Here is a 13,535-nt window from a genome sequence, read left to right on the forward strand (position 1 = left end):
TCTCACCTTGGAGCCGTCAGAAACGAGTATATACAGAGTATATCTCAAAACGATTTGCTGCTGCTTGGCGTGGCATGACTGAACCATCAAACGCATGCGCGCGCACGACGGGTCCACGAGTATATACAGAGTATATCTCACCTTGGAGCCGTCAGAAACTATGAATTAATCTTGTCCCTTTCGCATGAATTGAAAATCCACACCAGTTCCCTATGCCACGAATGTCCAGTTCCACTGCAGCGCGAGCATATACATAACTCATCATCATCGAGAGAAAGCTAGCACACAGGGCAAGCAAAGCTAGCTAGCTAGCTTATAAACGCACGCAAGCGGGAGGTCGCTCCTCAATTACCAATTTACCATGGCGAACGCGGCCAAGGCGGCAGCAATCTTACTTGTTTTTCTGCAGGTGGTGTGCGCCGTCGCCCGGCACCATGCTGATCCGCGGGCATCTTTCGCCTACGTCGAGACTTCAGGGGTGATGATGTTGAGTGGGTTCGACCAAGGAGAGGAGCGCGCGCCGGCGTCATGCGGCGGCACATACCACACCGACCTGGAATCCGTGATCACGGTGTCTAGCAAGATATACACGAGCGGGGGCCTGTGCGGCATCTTGTTCCGCATCACGGACATGGAGACCGGGCGCAGCGCGATGGCAGAGGCCGTGGACGAGTGCCACGACTGCCGCGACGACGAGGTGGGAGCGTCGGCCGGCGTGTGGAAAGATCTCGGCCTCGACACAGGGGCCGGCTCGGTGGACGTCATGTTGTCCTATTGAGAGCCTGAGAGGTCGGCTGGTGTACGTCGCGTTTGCTGGCTACGGCCTTGTATCCCTTTACGCTACCTTCTTTGAACCTTGTTTGAACCTCGTTTGTACTCTAAGGGCCTCAGTTTAAGGCCAGGCAGATGCCTTCTCTCTAAATATGTAGAAGGACATCTGAATAAAGCAACCTATACTTGTCTATAGGTGTGAATAAGTGCAAGTCTCTATTATTTGTTTTCAACTGCTAAAGACATAGTACAATACACATTTCCTCTTCTCTCTCACGGAAAGAAAGGCGACCCCGTCCGTACCGTCCCCTTGGTGAGGCCATTGTCTCCTCCTTCGTTTGCCGATCCGATGAAGAAGGGGGCGGGAATCCTGGATCTGTCTTATGGCGATGTAGTTAGGTCTCTTTGGGAATAAGGTTTTGCTGCCCAAAGGTGGCGTTGTGGTGGTGATGGCAGCGCCTTTAGGGCCAGTTCTTTTCCTGGCTTTTTTGGGCTTTCAGAATAAGCTGCCCCCTACCCAGCTTATTCTATAAGCCAAACCAATTTTTTTCTTTTAGAAGCCTACTAGTCAAGTCTTAACTATTAGACTTCTAAAAAAATAATTTTGGTCGGGCTTCTAGAATAAGCTGGTTAGGGGTAGCTTATTTGAGCTTATTCTAGAAGCTAGCAAAAGAACTGGTCCTATAGATTTAGATGTAGACAAACACAACCCAATCGCTATTCTGGATCCCATTCTTTTAGTGAAGAACGACACAACACGCCTGGTCACATCCCCAAACTCTAGGGGCCCCATCCCAGCTATGCTCCCTGTACGCATGAGGCCCGAGGCCTGCTGCTACGATGTGTGAGGAGAGGAGGTAACTTCTATTTTTTCCATCCAAGATCGTGGTTGTTAGAGCATCTCCAACGGCCGCACAAAAATCTCGCGCCCAATAAAAGTTATAGCGCGCCACTGTAGTATTTTTAGTGCACCGGGACCAACATTGCTTTAGCAGACGCCCAAAGACGCGCGCCCGAAAAGCAGACAGTGCAAATTGTGAAGCGCGCCCAATCCGGAGCCCCAAATATGTTGCGCGAGATAGCGTTTTTCAGCGTGCGCCCAAAACTTTTTAGCGCTACAGCATCTGCTGGAGCTGTTGGACGCAAAAAAAAACGAATTTTTAGTGCGCGGAGCTCTTTTTGAACGCCTGTTGGAGATGCTCTTACTCCCTACTATGCAAGTCACGCCCTACGAGGCGGCCACCAAGGATCAAATGCGCGAGGCCGCAAGCGGATCCAGCGGGTTGCGACGTTCAGACGGCCTGCCGGGAACAAGATCGCTGGCTTGTTGCTCCCGATCTAGTGCTCCGGCTCTGCAGCTTCTTCTCACTTCTGATCTGATTGCTCCAGGACTCGTTTTGTTCTTCTCCCACAAAGCTCCTTCCACCATATGTGTATCAAGCAGTCGATCGCACCAGTTCACCAATCAGCCCTATTTGCTTCACTGGCCGGATCTCCTAGGTATACTATTAATCACTAATTCACTAGCCATTGTCACTACATGTATGTTGGCAATTAGATTACTTTAGCTCAACATATCATCTCGAAAACATCGATTTGGTAATGGGCAAGAAAAAGGAAAATAGGCTTATGGATGAGTTACTCCCTTCTTCCATATATATAGGGCCTAATGTATTTTTTTAGATTGCCTTTGACTATTGACAAGATTAATAATATATAAGATGTATAATGTGAAAATTATATCATCGTAAGCTCCTCACACGTACGAATTTGACGGTATGCTTTGTGTAACTTGCATGTCATATATTAGTGCTCTAACATGTGGTCAAACTTAGTCTTGAAAAACGCATTAGACCCTATATAGATGGAAAGAGGGAGTAATATAATTACAGAGAGGAACTATGGATAATTTTTTTCAAGAGTAATAGGGGCAACGAGTTGGCGGTAATTCCCGTGGACGAACCAACTACTGATGTTAAGAATCAAGTAAGTGTTTATGATTCTATTTGTTGTTTGAATATTACGTTCTAAATTGATGTGTATTATAATAGTACACTAGACCATTGATGGCGCGCGTTGCCGCGTCCGTCCATTTTCGCGGTAAGATAGTATGAATTTCCATAAATATTGTCTGAACATGGAATTTAAATCTTCAAGTTATGTATATGTACAACATATTGCAAGGGATACACATATTTATTCATGAACATAAAGATTCAATTAACGCTAAGCTCTATAAACATTGTAGTATTACACCTTAAATAGCAATAAAGCAGTCTTGAAGGAGGTTTTTTTTCTAACAAGGTGGAGGACGAGAAGCTGTTACTAAATTCCAATATAATGTTCACAACCCTTTAAATGACCTAAAAAAACTAAAATTGCAAAAGAACTCAGCTTGTTTGTGAGTTCAAGCATGAATCGTTAATACATTACACATGTTTAATGCTGAAAAAATATCCATCCAATCAAACATAAATGTATTTGAAGTCACACCACATCTTCCATGAAAATTTAAAAAAAAATCAACAGAACAACCTCTTTATTTAATGGGATCCAAGTACTTTGCTTTGGAATAGAGTTTGGATGATACCATCTGAATCATTATGGGGTTCATCTATAGTAGGGGAGCAAATGAGCTTCTAAAATCAAAATTCTGAAACAGATATTGGTAGAATCAAGTGGCTAAGTACTACCAACCATTGCAATTTGCTTAGAAATCCATGAGAAAATATCACAACTTGGTTTAGGGAAAATTAGTACATAATGGTGTAGTCCATCTAAAATAACCGATCCAAGAACTAATTACAAATTACAACACCACAAGGATGGACTGAACACCAGAGTTCATTGTAATAGTTGGATAGTGCAGGTAGCACTCACAGTTTACTAATTTTTAACGGCTGTTTACTCAAGTGATCAAGAGCTCAGACGCTGCTCTGTGACATCAGATCACCATAGATTCCATAGCCTCTGTAAGCTTCACGGTCCTCTCATTCACCTGAAATAACATGGGAAGTTATTTATGTTTTAATATTACTAACCAAGAGATGGTTAACAATTAAGTTCTGAATTTGGAGACCCACTGCCTCCTCCCACAAATTAAAAGGACTTACTGCCTCCTCCCACAAATTAAAAGGACATACGGGCATGTCCATCTTTTCTCAAGCCAACCTGTTCCATCAAGTGTTTGTCTGCCTGCAATTTTCATTCCTTGTAGTAGCAAGGATCCGCAGGGGAGGCCCACACCCATGTATGTAATGTAGTACTCGGTCACTCTGAAGAGCTGAAGTCAGTCCAATCCAAAGCCCGTATAAGGGTAGCTGTGCCAACATCAGTGAAGTGCTACCATTTGAACAGATCGGCGCGCCACCATTTTGATCTGTTATGATCAGAAGTATTTAATCTCTTTGTACATAACGTTTAATTTTCTTGATACCTGGAGAAGAATACCAATAAACTCAAGGATCGTACATCATGTACAAAGTTGCCAATATCAATAGTTAGTACTGCTATATCATCTGCTTTATTCTTTCCTTTTTGCATGATGGGCTTATACTTCGGATGAAGAATGTCAATTATGAAGATCACTTACTGCGGACAACAAATCAGAATTAAGAAAAACTCAAAGCGAGGCTCGCGCCAATGCACAAAGATGTTAAGATGACGGAACAAGGACGGATATGTGAGTATCTGCAATGAAAATACCTTCAAAGAGAATACTCTAATCCTCATTGTGTTGCAACGACCTCAGAAAAGCTGTGAAAGAGACTTGGCATCGTCTATGTGCATCAAGCATCATCACCTTTTTGATTCCTCTGTTGCAGCGGCCTCGACTCCAGATATTTTTTTCCTCTACAAGGAGAGTCTGCAACAGAGGCTTGTGGTCATGAGCCCTCCCAAATCCGCCTAGCCGCCATGGCGTTCCATAGATCAAATCTGAGAGGAAGCAAAAGAAAAATTGGACATGCGCCTCGTGTACCTTCTTTCCGCGCGTTCGTCTCCCGAAGTGGGAACGGCGGCAAGGATGGGATCCGGGCGGCGCAAGGCAGTGCTGGAAAGGGGGGGTGTGTTAGAAGCAGCAGTGATGACAAACTGTCTGTTCTTTCTCACTCCCTATCTTGCCGAGTAATGACCAGTCCACTGGTGAGGGAAGCCACCATGAAATCCTAATCCGTCGTCACCCGTCGCTGAGAAGAGAAGATTGCTGTTGTGTGGAGCGTGGAGAAGAAGAGATGATGTGCTCTAGGGTACGAATTAGTAGGGTCATCAAGGTAAGGAGGAGGTGGAAGGGCATCAAGCGACCCACCCGCGGCCTCCCACACTATTATTGGCCGGAAAGCGAACAGCCGGGCGGCGCTCTTCCGCTGCCATCATGCCATTAAGCGAATCATTAAGGACAACAAACAGCGTGGCCCTTGACGGATCGCCTGCCACTCTCACGAGTGACGTCCGGGCAATAGAACGAGAAAATAGGCCATCAAATCGAAGAAGCGGCCCAATCAACTAGAATACTCATATTTTGCTACCGGAGCAGCTGCCCACCACACACATCGATTCAGTTTGCAGCCCACTTTTGCAGCCAACGACCAGTCCAAGGCCCAGCCAGGAAGTACGCACGAATTCAATGGCCAGAAAGTCGAAAGATCTGGATCGGATGGCTGAAAAACCTGGCTGCGTGAGAGGTAGTCTCAGAATGTGCACAGTTATAATGTATCTAAATACTTAACAATCTTAACCTTTGATATTGATATATGCAAACATATATATGAGGGGCGATGAGGTGCCCATATTAGTTTTCGCCCTTGGCCCCTGAAATCTCAGGACCGGCCCTGCGCGGCGCCGGTGTCGGTCAGGGTGGCGCCGCTCGGCCTTGCCGCCATAGCAGCGCCCCCTGGTTTACATCCAAGGTGTCACCGCTGGTTGGGAAAACCTTCTTGCCTAGACACGTCTCTGTTTTCTGTTTCCCGTGGTGGCTTGCTGGATTCTAGCTTATGAAGATATATTAACTGATGGTAGTTGTCCCATAAGAGCTAGGAAGGATTATTACATAAAACATGTGCTAGCCGAGTTGGTAGCTATGGCATTTTAAACGGTACCGTACGGTCACGAGATCAATTTTTGGCTGATTCGTCAGCTGCTGGGCCCATAAAATAAAGCAGGCCTAGCAACTACGTGGCGGCCCATTAGGGGGTGACGGCGAAATTCCCAACGCCCAGTAGTTGGGCGATGGACGGAATTTTTATCGTAAAGAACAACTCAATTACGCTTCTTCCTTTATTATTAGGCAAAGATAAATATTTCTGTTTCTTTCTTTTTTAAGGGTAATGCCAATGTGAGCATTTCATTCCTTCTTAGAAAACTTTGTAATGAAATTCCACTACTATATTTATATGGCGACGGCGAAATTCCCAACAGCCCAGTAGTTGGGCGATGGATGAAATTTTTATCGTAAAGAACAACCCAATTATGTAAAGAACGCAGGAAAAACAACTAAATGTATGGAGAACTATGAAAGGCTTCTTCCTTTATTATTAGGTAAAGATAAAAATTTATGTTTCTTTCTTTTTAAGGGTAATACCAATGTGAGCATTTCATTCCTTCTTAGAAAACTTTGTAATGAAATTCCACTACTATATTTATATGCTTATTTATGTGAAAATTATGTCCAAAACTTTTCATTATTTGTTTCTTAATTTTACTTCTCCTTAAAGAGTAATACCAATGCCACTAATTCATTTTTTCTAAGAAAACTTTGTTATTTTGATTTTGATTTAGTTTTTACTTCTTTTTATTTCTTATTTAAGGGTAATACCAATGCCACTAATTGATTTCTTCTTTGGAAACCTGTTTTTGCGAAAATTCCACTATTATATGCTTATTCTTTCATATTATAAAAAGCGCAATTTTCTGTGTAAATTGTGTGCAAATTTTGTCATGTTTATTTTTCTTCTTAAGTGGTAATACCAATTTCATTAATTCATTTTTCTCAGAAAACTTTATAATTTTGATTTTGAGAAGTAGAGATGCCATGGATCAAATACCAATGTCGCTAATTTATTCTTTCTTTAGAAAACTATTTTTTTGCAAAAGAATTTACTATTATATGTTTATTCTTGTATATTTTGAAAACAATTATTTCTGTATAAATTGGGTGCAAATTTTGCCATTATTATTATTTTATTTCTTCTTTAAGCGTAATACTAATGCCAGTAATTCAGTCCTTGTTAGAGAACTTCTTTTTGCAAAAGTTACAATATTATTTGTTTATTATTGCATATAATAAAAACCTCATTTTTGTTTAAATTTTGTGCAAATTTTATCATTATTTGTTTTCATTTTGTTCATTTTCTTTTTTCTTAGAGGGTAATACCAGTGTCAATAATTCATTCTTCCTTACAAAATTTCATTTTTTGGTTTATTATTATTATTTTCATTTTAGTATATTTGTATAAGGAGGAGTCCGAAGGCTAGAGAAGGTAGAAGCTTTTAAGTTCCCATATGCACAAGCTGGGTATGTGAACCGATTCATCGTCATGTACATGTCTTATCGAGCTGCACCTGCCCATATGTTTCATTTCTTCCTTGGTTTCTCACCGTGGAGCTGAGTTAGCTCTGTTGGACATGCCAAAATAAAATAAAATAACTGACCCCTAATTAGGAATTTAGTCGTCTGATCCGTAGCCACTCCCAAAAGAGTCAAATTTGTTAGAAGAGAATCACAAGAATGAATCAACCGCGTTTTCCATTGATGATGATTGTACAATATATACCCTCCGAGGGGTTGCATCCAAGGGACGCGTCGGTTAGAGGAGACGGGACAAGAGACGCGACGGTGGCAGATTCTAACTGCCCGTCGGTTTACAAAGATAAGGAGATTATCCTCAATAATCATAATTAATTATTCTCTAACACTCCTCCTAATCTCCGCATTGATTATGTAGAATCATCATCTTGAAAAAGCTCCTCCAAAAACCCTATGGGAAAAATATGAGGAGATATACATAATATGCCATGAAAAACTCCTTTCAAAAACCTTGTGGGAAAATAAGGAGAAAATGACATATCCCAATGTTTGTATTACTATTGTCTCATTAAAAACCTTCTATGAGAAACCATATAGGAAAAACTCATAAAGGGAAAAAGAGTGCAATATCAAAGATCCAAAGATCTTGATCAGGTTATCATATGGGAGTACACTCCCCCTGAATCTTGCAAAACATAAAGTCATCTTGTACCAGTTCCATTAACATGATAATCGACATTATCACTGGACTTTGTTTGCAAAAATATTTATCTTCCCACCTCCTTTTAACTTATGGGGAAGAAAATACTTTCAGAGCAATACACTCTGTAATTGCTACTTATAACCTGTCTGCATCTGTGTAATACAATCAACATTATCTTCATAGATAATGGTGGGTGGTTCCTACCAACCAATCCCACTTGAACTTTCAACAAAGTTCATCATTCTATGAAGTCACATATATTCATGTGATGCTTCATACAAATCAATGATTTCAGAATGATTAGTGGATGCAGCCACTAAAGTTGTCTTCTTGAAAGACTGTAGCTCCATTCGAGTGATCTGGGATTATGGGGGTATGATACATGCCCTGCATCACGATATCCAACCATGGTCATATCTTGATTTTTATCATAAAACAAACCAAGATTTTGGTGTCCAGAAGATATGCAAAAAATATTCTTCACACCAACCCAATGCCCTACCATTGGAGATGTATTACATCTAGCCGATAAGAATACTGCAAATGATATACCAGGCCTGGTGCAGCTCTCTAGATACATTAGTGCTCCACTTGCACCATGATAGGGAGACTCGGTTCCACTATCTCTTCATCACTGTCGTTAGGTACAAATGGGTATTTATCTCTATTACTCAAGAGATCTCACACACCATAGTTGTTTGATGGATATGATTCATCCATGTTGAACTTTTCAACAATCGTTCGGACAAATGTAGACTGATTAGCAAGTATTCCCAATGGACTACACTCAAGTTCCAAACTCAAGCAAAGTTTGGTATCAACCAAATCTTTCATCTTAAACTCCGTCATAAGATGATTTGTTTGCCTCATGTATTTCTTGTGTAGTTCCAATGATATTCAAAACATCAACATACACACAATTTGTACAAATCCTTCTCTAGATTTCTTGATGAACATACATGAGCAACCATCATTGTTTGAGTAACCCTTCTAACCAAGGAATTCACTCAGTCGGTTATGCCACATCCTTGCCGACTACTTCAAGTCATAAAATGACGTATGAAGCTTTACGCAACACATGTTGTGATTAATTCGAAATATTCATTCCCTTAGGAACTATCATATAGATATTCGAATCAAGTGACTCGCAAAACTATGAAGTCACATCGTCCATCAGTTGGATATACAAATTCATTATTCAATGCCAGTGATATTAAATATCAGAACGTTATTCCACTCATAACAGGAGATTATGTGTCATCTTAAACAATGACGGGTCTCTGCGTGAACCCCTGTGCTACAAGCCTCGCTTCATGTCTCACCACCTCATTGTTTTCGTTCCTCACATGAACAAAAACCCATTTGCTCCCCCAGGGAACAAATTCAGAGGAGTAGGTATTACTGATCAGGTCAATACCCCCTCTTCTTGAGAGCGACCCATCCTCTATTGCTGCCTTCCTTTGGATTAACTAGAGCGTTTTAGACACTCAGCCATGCATGGACTTAGGTTTTAGATCCAATCCAAGGTCTTTTGCAATTCACGAGGATAAATAAATGTCGACATAATGTAGTCTTTATTATATGATTCTCCTGAATCCATATCCATAGTGGAGATTTCATCATTATCTTTTGACTCTTTGTGATTTCCCACAACAGTCGAGCCAAGGACTTCCGATGTCCCAGCACAAAATATTGTGTGCACACTCCTGCTGGGTACTGGATGTGTCCAACATCCTTCAGTTGCCCGTCAACCCTTGGTTGAATATCAACATGAAGTTGACCTGCATTTACTGTTTGAGGATTCCTCATTCCCCTTGGACGCTTCCATGAAGCCTTGTCTTCTTGTGTCCAGATTCCTCCCCCTCATCGGTGGCCGAGTGGACCTATGGGTCTGTGACGCCCGGATAATTAAGCTACAGTGAACCTCTGATAATGATGCCATGTCACTTCGATTACTGTTGCTAATCTCGCGTTAGTTCGAAACAGATTCAAATTCAAATTCAAAATCAAGCAAACAATAAAACTTTTTAAATATTAAAACTAAAATATTCGGAGTGAACCAAATATTGCATAGGAAATTATGGTGGAGAAACCACACCTTTTTAAAATATTTAAGTACTATAAGATGAATAAAACCCTAGCAAAAACTATTATTTAAAAGCTCTTAAGTTAATAAACAAATACACCCTACTTTAATTAATGTGCCAAGTTATTTGTGGAAGTGGAATGCTTAGTAATACTAATTTAGAGACTATTATTGTATTTTATTTAAACTAAAGCAATTAAAGGTTAGAAGAAGACAGAAAAAGAAAATAAACAAAACAAAACAACAACAAAATAAAAGTAGGCAACCCCCCACTAGGCGACGGCCCAGCTGGCCTCTCGCCAATCAGGCCGGCCCAGCTGGCCCCCACGCCCCCTCCTTAACCCCATCCCGGGGCAAACCCTAGCCCACGACCACCACTCCCCCCGCACAATCCCCTCTCCTCCTTCTCTCCCCCTCGATCCAGATCGGGCACTGAACCCTGCCCCGCTGCCCACCTCGCCGTCGGCGTCCCGACACCGCTCGTTTTCTCAGGCGCTGCCTCGCCATCACCGCCTCGACCCCGCCGCTCGCCTCCCCGTCCTCGCCCCCTTCCCGATCCAGAACTGGATCAGGGCACGACCTCGACGCCGCCTGCCGGAGCCACCTCGCCGGAGCCTCTCCGCCTCGACCACGTCGTCCCCATCCTCCTCCTCACCGGACAGCTCATCCTCGCCTCCTCCCCGACTCGCTTCATCACGCCTCGCCGCCGGATCCCCTGCACCGCCCGTGAGCATCGCCCCTCTCCTCTCCCCCTCTACTCCCGTCGCCGGATCCGACCACGCCCGTCGTTCGCGCTGTGGCCCTACTGCCGTCCCTGATGGCCACTGGCCCCGTGCTGCTTCGCCACCGCAACGGCCCACTGTCTGCACACGCACGTGCTCACGGCCGCGGCCTCCTCCCCGCGCCGTGACTGGACCGGCACCCCGCTCGCACCCCCTATCGTCTCGGTCAACCACTTCGCTCGCCGACGCCGTGCCTAACCCGCACACGGCCTCGCGTGGCCCCGCTGTTCGCCGTCCACGGCCGGCTCGCCGTGGCTGCGCTCCGGCGAGCCACCCGACCGCAGCCCCGCGCCCCAGCCTCAAGCTCCGGCTCAGCTACGTCGGCGCCGCCCCTCGCCTGCATCCACGGCTCCCACCAGACGCCCGACCCGCTATGGCCCCTAGGGCCAATGACATGTGGGGCCACCCCCTTTGAAACGTTAAAAGAAAATGTTAATAAAAATAATAACAATTAATTAATCAGGATAACTAATTAACTTAATTAACTCTATTTAGTTATCTAATTAAATCTAATTAACCTGCTAATTAAAATGTTAGCTGATAATTAGTGAACAACCTATGACATGCGGGACCCACACGTCAGATTGCCCCAGTCAACACCCTGTTGCCTGCTGACGTCATGCTGACATCATGATGACATCAGCAGGCACTATTCTGGATAATGTTAGAATTAAATAGATAAATAAATTCAGAAAATGATTAAAACTTTAGAAAAAACATAGAAAATAAACCGTAGCTCAGATGAAAATGTTTTCTACATGAAAGTTGCTCAGAACGACGAGACGAATCCGAATACACAGCCCGTTCGTCTGCCACACATCCCTAGCATAGCAAACACGCAACTTTTCCCCTCCGGTTCATCTATCCGAAAACGCGAAACACCAGGGATACTTTCCCGGATGTTTTCCCCCTTCGCCGGTATCACCTACTACCGCGTTAGGGCACACCTAACACCACTCGTTGTCTTGTCATGCATCGTCATGCATATGTTTGCATTATATTTATTGTTTCTTCCCCCTCTTCTCTCGCTAGACACAGTGTCCGACGCTGCTGCTATCCAGTACGACTACAGTGTTGAAGATCCCTCCGTCTTGCCAGTGCAACCAGGCAAGCCCCCCCTTGATCACCAGATATCGCCTATTCCTTCTCTCTACGGATTGCATTAGAGTAGTGTAGCATGTTATTGCTTTCGGTTAATCCTATTCTACTGTATAGCCTGTCATTGTTGCTACAGTTGTTACCCTTACCTGCAATCCTAAATGCTTAGTATAGGATGCTAGTATTCCATCAGTGGCCCTACATTCTTGTCCGTCTGCCATGCTATACTACTGGGCCGTGATCACTCGGGAGGTGATCACGGGTATATACTTACATACATATTATATGATACATGTGGTGACTAAAGTCGGGTCGGCTCGTAGAGTACCCGCAAGTGATTCCAATGTGGGGGCTGAAAGGACAGGTGGCTCCATCCCGGTAGAGGTGGGCCTGGGTTCCCGACGGCCCCCTACTGTTACTTTGTGGCGGAGCGACGGGGCAGGTTGAGACCACCTAGGTGAGAGGTGGGCCTGGCCCTGGTCGGCGTCCGTGGTTACTTTATAATAACACGCTTAACGAGATTTTGGTATTTGATCTGAGTTGGGTCGTTGACCTTATACGCACTAACCGCCACGTGGGACAATATATGGGCAACCGGCATCGTGGTATCAGCCGAAGCTCTTTTTGACGTCAGCGACTGAGCGCCGCGCGCCGCATTGGACCGTAAGCCCGCGCTTGTATTAAGGGGGCTAGGTCTGCTTCCGGCTGCGTACGCAACTTGCAGGTGTGCAATGGGCGATGGGCCCAGACCCCTGCGCGCATAGGATTTAGACCAGCGTGCTGACCTCTCTGTTGAGCCTAGGTAGGGCTGCGACGTGTTGATCTCCCGAGGTCGGACATGACCCAGGAAAGTGTGCCCGGCCAGAGGGATCGAGCGTGTCGGGTAATGTGGTGCACCCTTGCAGGGAAGTTGATCTATTCGAATAGCCGTGTCCATGGTAACAGGCGACCCGGAGTTGTACCTTGACCTTATGACAACTAGAACCGGATACTTAATAAAACACACCCTTCCAAGTGCCAGATATAACCCGGTGATCGCTCTCACACAGGGCGACGAGGGAAGGATCGCCGAATAGGGTTATGCTATGCGATGGTACTTGGTGAACTTACCATCTACTCTCTTCTACATGCTGCAAGATGGAGGCTGCCAGAAGCGTAGTCTTCGACTGGACTAGCTATCTCCCTCTTATTCTGTCATTCTGCAGTTCAGTCCACCGATATTGCCCCTTTACACAGATACCCATGCATATGTAGTGTAGATTCTTGCTTGCGAGTACTTTGGATGAGTACTCATGGTTGCTTTGCTCCCCCTTTTCCCCTTTTCCTTTCTTCCTGGTTGTCGCAACCAGATGTTGGAGTCCAGGAGCCAGACGCCACCGTCGATGACGACTCCTACTACGCCGGAGGTGCCTACTACTACGTGCAGGCCGCTGACGACTACCAGGAGTAGTTTAGGAGGATCCCAGGCAGGAGGCCTGCGCCTCTTTCGATCTGTATCCCAGTTTGTGTTAGCCATCTTATGTCAACTTGTTTAACTTATGTCTGTACTCAGATATTGTTGCTTCCGCTGAC

The 13,535-nt window shown here is 44.4% G+C and overlaps 1 protein-coding gene across 1 annotated transcript; it reads left to right on the forward strand.

Moving 5' to 3' along the window:
* The first annotated feature begins 361 nt into the window (after positions 1–361).
* LOC109752375 (putative ripening-related protein 6) lies at positions 362–778 on the forward strand. Its single transcript, XM_020311267.1, has one exon. It carries the CDS (start codon positions 362–364, stop codon positions 776–778), a length of 417 nt encoding a protein of 138 aa, XP_020166856.1.
* The last annotated feature ends 12,757 nt before the right edge of the window (positions 779–13,535 follow it).

Source organism: Aegilops tauschii, chromosome 5 (assembly GCF_002575655.3).
Source record: "Aegilops tauschii subsp. strangulata cultivar AL8/78 chromosome 5, Aet v6.0, whole genome shotgun sequence".
Classification (NCBI taxonomy): Eukaryota; Viridiplantae; Streptophyta; class Magnoliopsida; order Poales; family Poaceae; genus Aegilops; species Aegilops tauschii.